At 32.3% G+C, this 12,734-nt stretch overlaps 1 protein-coding gene across 1 annotated transcript; it reads left to right on the top strand.

Moving 5' to 3' along the window:
- The first annotated feature begins 3,531 nt into the window (after positions 1-3,531).
- Positions 3,532-11,829, top strand: LOC143067014 (uncharacterized). The gene is made up of 5 exons (XM_076239983.1): positions 3,532-3,539; positions 4,631-4,678; positions 7,445-7,480; positions 10,094-10,168; positions 10,424-11,829. Exons 1-5 carry the CDS (start codon positions 3,532-3,534, stop codon positions 10,635-10,637), a joined length of 381 nt encoding a protein of 126 aa, XP_076096098.1. The 3' UTR covers positions 10,638-11,829.
- Positions 11,830-12,734: the final 905 nt, after the last annotated feature.

Here is a 12,734-nt window from a genome sequence, read left to right as displayed (position 1 = left end):
TTAATGATGCAAGAGCAAAAATAGCATCTACTGGACCCAGACCGGGGCGAAAGCCGAACTGGGCATCGGTCACAATATCAAATGTTTCCGACCAGTCTATTAAACGTTGATTAAAGAACGGACGTAAATACTTTCCAAAATTACTGACTAAACTAATCCCTCTGTAGTTGTTCGAATCAAGCACATTACCCTTCTTGAATATAGGTATAAGTATGGCTTTTGCCCAATCCGTAGGGAAAATTCCAGACTGTAAAATTCCTTTAAATGTACAGTAATACAGGCATAAACACATCTTTGTATTCAATAAAATATTCGTTAAGAATTCCATCAACTCCATGACGTTTATCACGTTTAAGGTTACGAATAGCTTTCAAAATGTCATTTTCTGTAATTTCTCTGTCAAGTTCCTCATATACGCATTCACCATCAGTGTTATTAAATTGGCTGTCGTCCAGTACAGCATCTGTGTCTGATGAGCACAATGACTTAAAATGTTCATGGAACAACTTTAATGGTACAGCATGTTTAGGAGACGCTTTTCTTTTAAATTTCTTGTAAAATAATTTAGGGTTTGTAAGTCTCATAATGTCTAGCATGTTTCTCCAGTGCGCATATACTCTCGTTTCAAGCGACGTTCTAGTGTTTTATAGTCCTTTTTCGCTCGGATTAAATTACTATGGTTTAGTTGCGATTTTAGTCTATTAAATATATTTAAACAGTTTATATAGCGGCGATGAAGGTCTTTACACTGGGCGTTGAACCAAGGTTTATCATCACAAATGTTAGATCTGTAAGATTTAAAATGGTGCCATAATGTCATTTAACGTACTAGTGAATTCGTCCAACGAATTGTCGAGTAATTGCTGCCCATCAAAGTCAATCTGTTCACGACACATATTTATCTTTTCCATACTATTTAGTAAACAATCTCTACATTGTTCTTTTAATTCATCATTCCATTTAAAGTTGTCCTGCGACAGTTTCTGTCTGTTTTCATCATCCGTGAACCGTGTTGAATTTTGTTTGTTACACAGTAATGAAAGTTGTATATGTAGAAATGCGTGGTCGGAAAAAGTTGTAAAATTAGACACAATAAGTTGACGCACTATCGGGAAAAGTGACACTGGGACTAATAGGTAGTCTATAACGCTCATTCCATTCGCATCACAAGATGTAAAATCATTGGCAAAACCATTTTTATACCGGCCATTCAATATTCTCAAACCCGAGGCTTTACATAGCGAGATAAGTTTTGGGCCATAGCAGTTTGTATTGTTGTCCGGATTATTTCTTACATTGAGTTCTATATCAGCAGAATAATCAAAAATATCATCAAGTCTATTCCTTATAGTAGTATGAATACTATCGTTACTCACAAAATCATCTATTGACCTAGTTCGACTGTTTGCATCACTCAAAAGTATAACATCACCAAGTGAAGAGTAAAGTTCAATGCTATTTTCTAAATCAACAAATAAATCACAATTATAAAGTTTATAAAAATTCGATCTGACAGGGGGTATATAAACGCAGGCAATAAATAAGTTTTTATCACTTGTAACAATATCCTTTTCAATATTCAACGATATAATAGTATCATGAATACATGTTTCGATAGAAATTTTATTAGAAAAACACTCTTTTATTAAAATTACAATACCTCCTCCTTGAATAGATTTAGACTTGCGTCTAGCATACAAAAAACAATCATAACCAGGAATAGACAAACTAAAATCATTTTTAAACCAACATTCTGTAAGAAAAACTATATCATATGTGCAAATAAAATTCAAAAATGCAATGTTATTAAGTTTATTTTGAATACCACCATTCACGTTCCAAGAAATTATTTTCAAATTATCACAGTTTTTTTAATGAGACACAAAACCTCCACTGCTATCCTAGTATTCTTTGGTAGTAGCCTACTTCTCGTCAGTTTGATGAGTTGTCTTGTCAGTACATATATCTACCTCGATCTTCTCATTCGGTATCTGAGTTTCCATTTTCGGTAAGAATTGTTTGTGCTTAATCTGATCGAAAAGCTCGTTATTTATATACAGTTTATCTCTGATCATCACTGCTTTAGCTTGTTGAGCACGAGCTTCTCTTTGAATTGGTAGCAATTGTTTTCTTTTAGCGGGCACATCTGGTGTATACTGTACACTGAGACCGAACGGAGAGCTCTTCAATTTGTAAGCAGATGACTTCACTACCTCACGCTGTTTAAAATTGTCAAAAGTTGCAATTATTGGCCTGGCTTGAATTTGCTATTCATACGTCGAACGCAGCGGAAATTGATATTTGTTTTAACATCCATTTCATCGCGAACAAAGCCACTAAGCAGATTTTGGACATCCTCACCTGGCATGTCCACAATACCGTAAGAATATTAGATTGTTTTTTGTAGCCTCATATTGCAATTCAGACAGGGTTGACTTTAACTCGCTGTTTTGTTTATGTATTTCAGCTATGTCTTTCTTTAATTTCGACACCTTTCCTGGACTACCAGAACCCCCAGATGCCTGTGCAATCCACAAATTATCCTTTTCTGCATTTAATTCGTCAAGTTTGATATCAAAACTGTCACACGTATTATTTAATTCAGATACTTGAGTAGTGATTTTTATTACATCAGATTCGGATGTTTTTACCCTGGCGAATAAACTATCAACTACCTCACAAAGACCGTCAAATTTATCCAGTTTTTATACGCCCGTCAAAATTTTGACGGGACGTATTATGGTTTACAAATGTCCGGTGTCCGTCCGTCCGTCTGTCTGTCCGGCGTAAACATGTCGCACCGTAACTTGAGAACGACTTATCTAAATTTCATGAAACTAAATATAGTTGTTTTTTATGATGGTCAAATGATCTGTATATTTTTTGGTGAAAATAAGATTTAAACTTTTTGAGTTACGGCACTTTGTAACTAAAACAGGGGTGTGTTTTTGTTCACATGTCGCACCGTATCTCAAAAACGATTCTTGATTATTGCTTAAAACTTTACACACTTCTTAGTTATATTAATCTTAATATCTGTATACTTTTTGGTGATGATTCAAAATTTCATTTTTGAGTTATTGAGTATTTTGTAAAAAAGGGGGAGGGTTTTTTACATGTCGCGCCGTATCTCAAAAACGATTTATGATTATTGCTTAAAACTTTACACACTTCTTTGTTATATTAATCTAAAGATCTGTATACTTTCTGGTTTGATTCAAAATTTTATTTTAGTGATATTTAAAAAAAAAAAAAAAAAACAGGAGGGGGGGGGGGGGTTGGTGGGGTTTCACATGTCCCACCGTGTCTCAAAAGCAATAAATGGTAATTGCTTAAAACTTTCTCAGAAACTATTTATGATTATTGCATAAAACTTCCACACAAGACGTCGGGCGTATCATGCGCTCATGGCGAAGCTGTTTATTTATCCATACTTTCAAGTTTGCTCAATCTAGAATCAATAGAACTGATGCTGTACATAATATGACTGAGAATGCTACTATCCGCAACGGACGGTGTATATTGGCTAAAATGCACAGGTTGGGGACCAGAAAAAGGGGGAGGGTACGGATACGGATATGGTGTGCTGCTTTGCTGCTTTTGGTTTTGTATGAAATTGTCAGGTGTCATCTGGGCCCACATATTTCCTTGTTCACTATAATCGACTGAATTACTAGCCTTTTGTTGTTTATTTTGTTTTTTATTTGATTTCTTGTATGGCTGTTTGGAAGTTAAATCGAACGAAGAATCGGTATTCTGTGACGAATCCATGAGCTTGCGTTTTGTGCTTGGTTTCGTCTTCTTCCTAGTCATCATTTAAAGTTCAATATTAATCTCTATCGTATTTATCTTTAACAAGACTGTGTAAAGTAATTTCAAATGACACACAATGTAAACAAACAAACCAGGTACTGTCGTGGTTGGGTGTACTCGAATGTTTATTACTATTACTATTAACAACAAACCATTACTACAGTGTTATATCAACTTTCCGTGTAAAATACTGATGTTACAAACGTTACTGGAACTTATGAATATGTTTAACTCCACAAACACTCAGTAGTAAATACAAAATATGTCATAACATCGAGTTTTCCTGTCCCTGTTGGAAAACACACAACCTTCATACTTGATCACGTGACCTCTCCGTTATAACGCCAACATAGGAAAAAAAAATAAATAAAATGTGTAGCGCTAATACGCTTCCGTACTATCCTTGTTATTTTATTATTGTTTTTTTTTTTAAATACAAATAGTAACTAATGTAAAATGAATGAAATAATAGTGATCTATGGATCTCGATGCTTCGCGGATAACTTTCAGATAGGTTCATTAAAAAAAAAAATATTTACAAAAGATAATATTACAAAGTTGAATTTGTGACTTTTATTCTGGAGATCAATATGTTTTCTTGGATTGTTTCAAAATCTACATTGAATGTTTATATAACAAACACTACTGTAAACATAAGGAAGTTATCTCCCCTTTCTAATCACTCTTCCAGATCTAGAGAAACAGACAAACCAAATCAATAGTATTGAATTTAGAAATGTTTTAATTCAACACTAGTAGGCAAACCAATATGTTTACTAGATTAATTCTACCGTTTTTTATTTATTTTTTGTTGCAGAGAAGAACCATATGGAACAATCGATTCCAAGAAAAACAAGAAGAAAAAGTAAGTTATGTTTGCTGTCGGACGACTTGTGATTTTTTATGTTTTAAATTACATATAATTTTTTATTGATATTTTGTTCTAGCAAAAATAGTTTTGGGGCTATTTCGATGGGACAGATATCAACTTTAGAAAAAAAAAATATATATTTAAAGGTCAACCAACACATGGTACATTAACAAGGGTTTAACCTGGTATCGCTCAGGTAAACAGAAATCAAGAATTATCTATTGAAAATTCACGAACTATTGCTGAACAGGATATGAAATACAAATGAACAAGAGTATTCATAAACTAGTGACTGAGGATTTTTCAACGAACATAAAGTTTTCATGAATATTCATCATACAATAGTTCATGAACATGCTTTTCCGTTTTGTGATCATTTGTCCAACAACTAATTCAGTTTGTCCAATGACTATTGCGTTGACGGACTGTTCTTCAGTAATTAAGTTCATGCAATTTTTTTGTCCACTTGCAATCCACTTCTTATTTCAGGTTTTTGATGATGTGAATATGTTTTAGATATAATGCAATGATAACATAAGCGTAAATTATTCTTTGGCAAATATAATTTTAATTTGCGGGCAATGGCAAAACACAATTTACTGTAAGAACACGCAGAAATGATCACGGTCTGTTATTGGTAAAACATTTTTTTGTCGGCAAAATAACCGATGCAATGATGATGAATATCTTCGTTATAACGTTTGAACTTTCAGTATGGATCTTCAGAGTCACACATGTTCCAAACAGTGAGCCTATCATATAAACTGTATACTTTTAACTATGAGTTGAATTAAGTTATTTTAGTTTTTTAGTCTAAACATGGCCACAGTAGTATACCGCTGTAAAATTTTAGGATTACGCAATTACTTTTTTTTCACAAACCAAAACCCGAGGGAAACACATCAGATATGAGAGAACAACAACGGAACAACAGTAAAACTGAACTGCGGCAAAACAGACTCAAACACACATACAAACGAACTATTTAATTACAACTGTTATATCCCTGATTTGGAACAGAATATTTTGACATTAACTATTATGTAAAACCTGGTGTTTGGCTAGCCAAACTGTCGCTGATATGGCAATGTTGAAAATGCCACAAAAATGACATGTGTCAGAAATACAGTCCAAATTAAAACAAGATCGCTCAGAACAAAGAAGTTAATAAAAAAATATTTTTTAATAGTACATAACTACATATAAACTCAGGAATAAAAACGGACACTTCCCATTTATTAACGATAGTGAACCACTATATACGACTATTAAATACGCGTCACACGAATGTTTCACTGCATCGTTTCTTTGATAACAAGTAAATTTCTAAAACAAGAATATGCAATTGAGATTGAATTGTAAAGGTGTTTTTTTTTTTGTATTTTCAAACCATTACTAGAATAATCATATAGAAATGTATTTATAATGGTGTGATAATTTGTTTTAACTAACCATGTCGATTTATTTTCATCCCAAAAACAACCTGTTTAAAAACAAATAAAGCATGTGCATGAAGTTGCTTTCAACTAAACATCATATAAATGGATTGGTTGATAAAATTTTCCAAATATTTTGAAAATGATATAATTTAAATCACACATGATAAGACATAATACAATAGCATAGCAGACTTACAAAGAAACATCATGATTAAATACATCTTTTGGTTTCAGTTGACAATCCATGTTCTATGATCAAGATCGTATTCGCTCTATGTATTTTATATCGTTATGATTTCCAAATTCATATTTGATATGTATATCAACTAGCACCAGCGGGTGTCATCCTTGTTATTTCGTTAAAAAAAGATAGTTACGAATGTTAAATGAATGAACAGTCTATAAAAAATTGCCTCCTACAACATTGTCAATGGCCTTTTTCTCAAAAACAAGCACGCTAACCCGTATTTATGTTCAGCTGCTATGGTGTACCCATTCAGACTTAGATTTAAAAATTAACAATGAGAATTGGTTGAAAACTAAAACTTTAATACAAAAGAGATGATTTCAGCTTCCCAATTGTGAATTTTTCATTTGTAAGTAGCTACATTCCAGCAGCGCCTGCATATGGAGTTTATTTCTCCAAATTGATACGATATTGCCTTGCTTGTATTTCTTATCATGATTTCCTTGATAGAGAGTTGCTGCTCACAAGCTAATGAAGGTTGTAAACCAAGAGTTCCAAATGGTGTAGTTGAAATCATCCCTTCGTCAATTTTAGGGACGCGATCACGAGTTGACCGTTATGGGATAACAGTTTCACAAATGATATATGATATGTTGCCAATGTCGTTATTACAATCCTCTTCCTTTTTCATGAATGTGATCTACCGAATTAGACTATTTAACGGGCTTGTAATAACATGAGCAATACGACGTGTGGCACATATGGAGCAGGATTTGCTTACCCTTCCGGAGTACCCTTAGATTTTGAGAGGGTTTGTGTAGCTTAGTCTTTAGTTCTCTATGATGTATCATGTGTACTATTATTTGTCTGTTTGTCTTCTTTAGCCAATTTGTAAGTTTAATTTTCGATCTTAAAGTTTGACTGTTCCGATCCTCTGATATCTTTTGGCCCTCTTTTTTTTCCGATTTATAAAATATTGGTATTAACAGTCACATGAACTTCTAGTTATTTTGAAATTAAGTAGCGAACCTCCTTAAGTTTTTGTTGTTATGTTCTTCAACGGTAGAGGAAAACAATGTTTGTTTTTTCAACATAGAATTGTATCATTTTTTCAGTTGAAGCTTTTTTTTTCAGACGTGCAAAACATCGCAGAAATAGTAATGTATACAGGTAATTATATTTTCTGTTGAAATATATTAATTTGTGAAAGTTTTACATAACATGTTAATTGTTCCGTCTGTGGTAGAATTAGTTTCAGGGTATATGTCGATACGACAAAAGACGACGAGAAGTAAACAAAAAGAAATCTGTGAGATAGCCCATCTACTGTAACTTGACCTTAATTGTTTATTTTATTGAAAATTACTTTTTTTTTAAATCTTCCGTTACTTTAAATACATTTAAACATTGTAAATAGATGTTAGCCTTATACAATGTCAAAACTGATAGTTATGAACACACTAAGGATGACATTTAGACGGAACATTGAAATGCATGATATCGTTCATATTTTGACTACATACCAATTTTTTCCGTACATGGAGATTTTCATTTATTTTAAATATTGAATATTGAATTCAAACTACACTTAATAAAATGTACTTGAACTTAAATTAAAAAAAAAACATACAAAACTAAGGAAAGCAAGGGCTCCTGACTCGGGACAGACTACAAAATACGGCAGGGTTTACAATATTTTATTAGATATCAACCCTCGTATACCTCTAGTTTTAAAGAAACAGCAGAGGCCATCAACGATTCTGCAACGCAGCGAGAAATTATTTTTTTTCAGAAATTCAGTAAACTTGGACGCCGAACTAAATCTTAAAACATATAAATGAACTAAATTAAAAAAAAAAAAAACAAAAAAAAACCCAAGACTTACACAGGACATTAGCTCTTGGATAATGACAGCCTCAACATTACGGCTGTTTAAGAGAAGTCCGAGGCCGATGGCAGAATAGATAATAAAAGAAATTAGACCAAACTGATACATAAATGAACAAAGGACTACTAGCAACTACTGACATGCCAGCTCCATACCTCAATTAAACTGATTCCATCATATTAAAGTAAAGTAAAATCGCTCTAGTTAGTATCATACCATCATGCAATATATCAGTAGAACATTATCCGTATCCTGCCAACAACGTTTTTTTTTTATAGAAACACGAGGCTTTGTCCGATGCAAAGACACAATGAGTGAATCAACATTAATACCAAAAATATACGTGTTTTTAAATAGCCTGACAACAGTATATATCGGAACTATATTCTTTCCAATTAGTTCTGTTTAAAGGTGTTGTTATCTTTTGAGATGTAAGCTAGCATGTTTTTGCTTTGTAAAGAATATTACTATAAAATATTGGATTTCAAATACTTGAACGTATAAAATATCTGATTATTGATTCATATTTACAAGAGTTCCTTGTACCGATGATAACATTAAGTGAATGATTTGACCAGTTTGTGATATAGAGGACCCCGTTGTAAGGTCTTTTTTAGTAGTACAGAGATTTATTCCGTTGTAACATACACGAACAAACTTCATAAAAAGAAAGTCACAATCTTTAAATGGATAACTTGCAATAGGAAATGAAAAATCATCTCCTTCATCGTAAATGTTGGTATTAAGCTTTCAATTAAAAAGTAATACCACAAAAATACTGAACTCTTGGAAAAAATCAAAACGGAAGGTCCGTAATCAAATGGCAAAATCAAAAGCACAAACACCTCAAACGAATTTCATAACAACTGTCATATTCCTGACTTTTCTTATGTAAAAATGTGAACCTGGTTTTATAGCTAGATACACCTTTCACTAGTATGACAGCTGCATCAAATTCTATTATATTGACAACGATTTATGAACAAGACACTCTAACATTATGGTTAAACATGTCAAAGAGAAAAGGTTACATTAGTAAATATTGTGTTTTAATGCTAATCACTAAACAACGACTAACAAATATGAATCAAAGAAGCACAAAATTGCAATATAGACGAAGTATTTAAAAAATTTACAGATATAAATATCATGATCCAGGAAAAGGGGAGTGTTCATTGCTATTATTAGCTTTATTTTAAGTCAATTTGTCCGAATTCTCTTTAGCGTACATACTAAAGTCTTCGTTTATTGAGTGCCAATGTATCATCTAAGTATATAACAATGTATTAGATAAACTCATCATAGAAACCAGGACTAAATTAAATGTTTGTATCAGATGTTGTTACGATGGGTATTTGCTGAATTTTGTCATAAATTGTAACTCGTCATTGAACAGAAACAAGTTCGCAATAAGTAGTTCACAGTTAATGCCCATTTAATCGGGTGTGAGAATTGAACCTGCACTTAGTTATAACATTAACGGTACCAATCATCCTTCACCTTCATCAATAAATGTCTCTTCAGCGATGTCCAAGGCCAGTGTATTGGAAAATCGAAAGCTTATAAAAAGATGAAGAACATAAAACGGACGAAAAGTATAGCAAAATCCAAGCATTGAATCATAACTTTGTGTGTTTTCATCGTGAGCATCGTTTATCTGCTTCACCTTGAGTATGCATCCTTTCTTGGCAAACAATTGCATTAGCACTCTTTCTTTGTCTGACCTTCAGATATTATTCTTTAGTATGACAACTTTAGCATATTTTCATAGTTTGACCTTAGTATCTTTTTTGCACATGACTTTCGGTAGGAATACAATGATAATTGACAGTCCTAACATCTGATTCCTAGTCAATACAAGTTTGTTAATTGATTTTGAATTTTATATTTTCTAGTCGATACTCTGAAAAGTCTTTTGACTTTGAGATTAACAAGTTTGAGGTCCTTCAGCCTGAAGATTTCAAACAACCGTAAGTATAACTTTAATTCTTAGTCACTGATATAATTTGTTTTAAACAAAGGTGTTTTATTTACTACACAATGCATTATTCACGAAAATCTTGCCTCCACTGACATCATCATCCTTCGTTTATTCTACACATGTAAAATATGGATTAGTGTTATGTTATGTTGTTTTGTTTATTATAACATATTTTTACAAATTATTGTTCAGTCTCATATCAACTCAATGGTATCATAGAACTCATTACATCATCTTCTTACAGTGATGAAAGACAACTAGCAAGTGAAACCATATATTCTGATACAACTTGCACCTATGATGACGAAGAACAGCGTAGAAGACGATGGCGTAGAAAGAAAAAGAAGAACAAGCGTCTTCAAGATCAGCAGATGCGTGACAATGAATATATTTTAGAAGATAAAAATGACAATGTGAGGTATTACGTTCCTCGGTTAGGTCAAAACATGAGAACATGATACTTTGAGGGTATTTGGTGATCCTGAGCATGTTATAATGACCGGTGAAAAATAATTATTTTGAACATGAAAGTTTGACATATGAGATATTGTGTGTATTAATGTTACCGAACATATTGATAAAGCGTTGTTATAGTTAGCATGACATACAAATTTTTTCATACTAGTTGTGAATTATTTGGCACTAGAGTTACATACTGTTTGACGGAATATGATTGTATCTACACATAGAAAAAATGTGTTAATTTAATTGTGTTTGAAACTACATTCACACAAAGTCTATCATTTTGTTAGATAAATAAGGTCATTAAATTTTATTTTTTTTAATTGTTCTACACTTTACATAGCGGTATGGCCGTGCGGTAACCCATAACTGTTACTTTTTGCGTAATTTTGGTCTCTTGTGGAGAGTTGTCTCATTGATAATCGTACCACATCTTCTTTTTTACGTTTAGGTTGTAGAGAAATAGAGGAAGATTTTTTAGAAATGTATGTTGTCAGAACTATCAATTTTGTATACTTTGAGTGCAAGGATATCGAGGCAATGTTTTATAGAAAAAAACAACCATCAGTAATATTTTTCATTAACCGCAAGGTACTTTAAATTTCACGGGACATAATATTGATTTTGTTTAAAACATTTATCAAAGTGGAGTCATTATGTCAAAATATGCTCACGAAGATTCCTTTGGTTGATTGATACTGCACAAATACATACATTGAAATATCGATGATTTACAATCCCTTTAACATATAGCATTATACGGTTTCACGTTATTCCTTTATATTTATGTTCTCATCAGTTCATTTTCCATACAAATGCCTAAGAGACCAACCGAATTTTTAACTATTTGGCGTCTTTTCTTAAATTCCTATGCACTTGATACATTATAACGAGTCCATGCATTGCTAATTGTTTCTTTAGTACGTTATGTAATTTAATACATTTTATTTTGAGTCAAAACAAAGAACATGTATTTGGCAGTTAATGATTCTGCAATTAAAGTTTTCATTGTGTGTGGATTTAACAAGGTGTTGTTTGGTTATCTTTAGTCGCATTTTTTTATTGTGTGTTTGGGTGTTTAAGAGCATTGGTGCATGTTGTTTCTTTTTTAGTTTATTTTGACACTTTGCGTAAATGTTAACTTTCAAATTCATATTAAATATATCTTAATAAATTTATTCAGTTGTATATGTTTTGATGAGTTTTAATTAATTCATTGCATACACAGACGAGCTATTTCTATCTCATCATTACTCAAGATGAACATGTTCAAATGAAATGTTTGGCCTCTAGTATAACTTTCTCTGATGAATTAACAATATGAACAAATATTTTTCATGTACAAAAGATGAAGGAACCTTCACTGACAACGTTGTCGATTGATCTACATTGTCATTTCGGGGCAATCAATAGCTGACTATGCGGTATGTGTTTTGATCATTGTTGAAGGCCGTACGGTGACCTATAGTTGTTGTTAATTTCTGTCTCATTGGCAATCATACCACATCTTCTCTTTTTATAATATAGACTCGATTTGAACAAACTTTTGGTTCAGCTCAACAATCTTCATATTGATAGAAGTATAAACTTAGATAAAACGTATAATAACAAATTTAAAATTTAAAAAAAAGTCCGTGGAAAATCTGAACGGGAAGTCCATAAACAAATGGCAAAATTGAAAGCTCAAACACATCCAACGAATGGGGGAAAACTGTCAATTTCCTCACTACATACAGACATTTTTTTATATAGAAAATTGTAAATTAATCCTGAATTTATAGCTAGCTAGACCTCTACTTGAATGATAGTTGCAGAAAATTCGATGATACTGAAAACATTTGTTTGTACAACACAAACAGACATAATAGGTAAAATGTCAAAAGTAAGGACATCAGTCAAGAGTGTGTTTATAACAAAATGTTAAAAAAATATGTCAGTATTGAAAAAAGGGCGTAGGAAAAGTATCATATATGCACAAATGAAAGACAAGAATACACACATAGCACAACTACACAATTTAAACGGACCGTAACACGTCAAACGGATAAAACAAAGTAAATTCAACTCATTAGTCAACTCGACATCGAGCTTTT

Source organism: Mytilus galloprovincialis, chromosome 1, assembly GCF_965363235.1.
Source record: "Mytilus galloprovincialis chromosome 1, xbMytGall1.hap1.1, whole genome shotgun sequence".
Taxonomy (NCBI): domain Eukaryota; kingdom Metazoa; phylum Mollusca; class Bivalvia; order Mytilida; family Mytilidae; genus Mytilus; species Mytilus galloprovincialis.
The sequence above is the reverse complement of the archived record's forward strand: the minus strand, read 5'-3'. Positions and strand labels throughout refer to the sequence as shown.

What these genes read in the sequence shown, in the direction of transcription:
- LOC143067014 (XM_076239983.1), top strand. An exon ending in AAGAAAAACAAGAAGAAAAA is followed by an intron (nt 4,679 to 7,444) that starts GTAAGTTATGTT and finishes TTTTTTTTTCAG; the next exon opens with ACGTGCAAAACATCGCAGAA. An exon ending in AGAAATAGTAATGTATACAG is followed by an intron (nt 7,481 to 10,093) that starts GTAATTATATTT and finishes TATATTTTCTAG; the next exon opens with TCGATACTCTGAAAAGTCTT.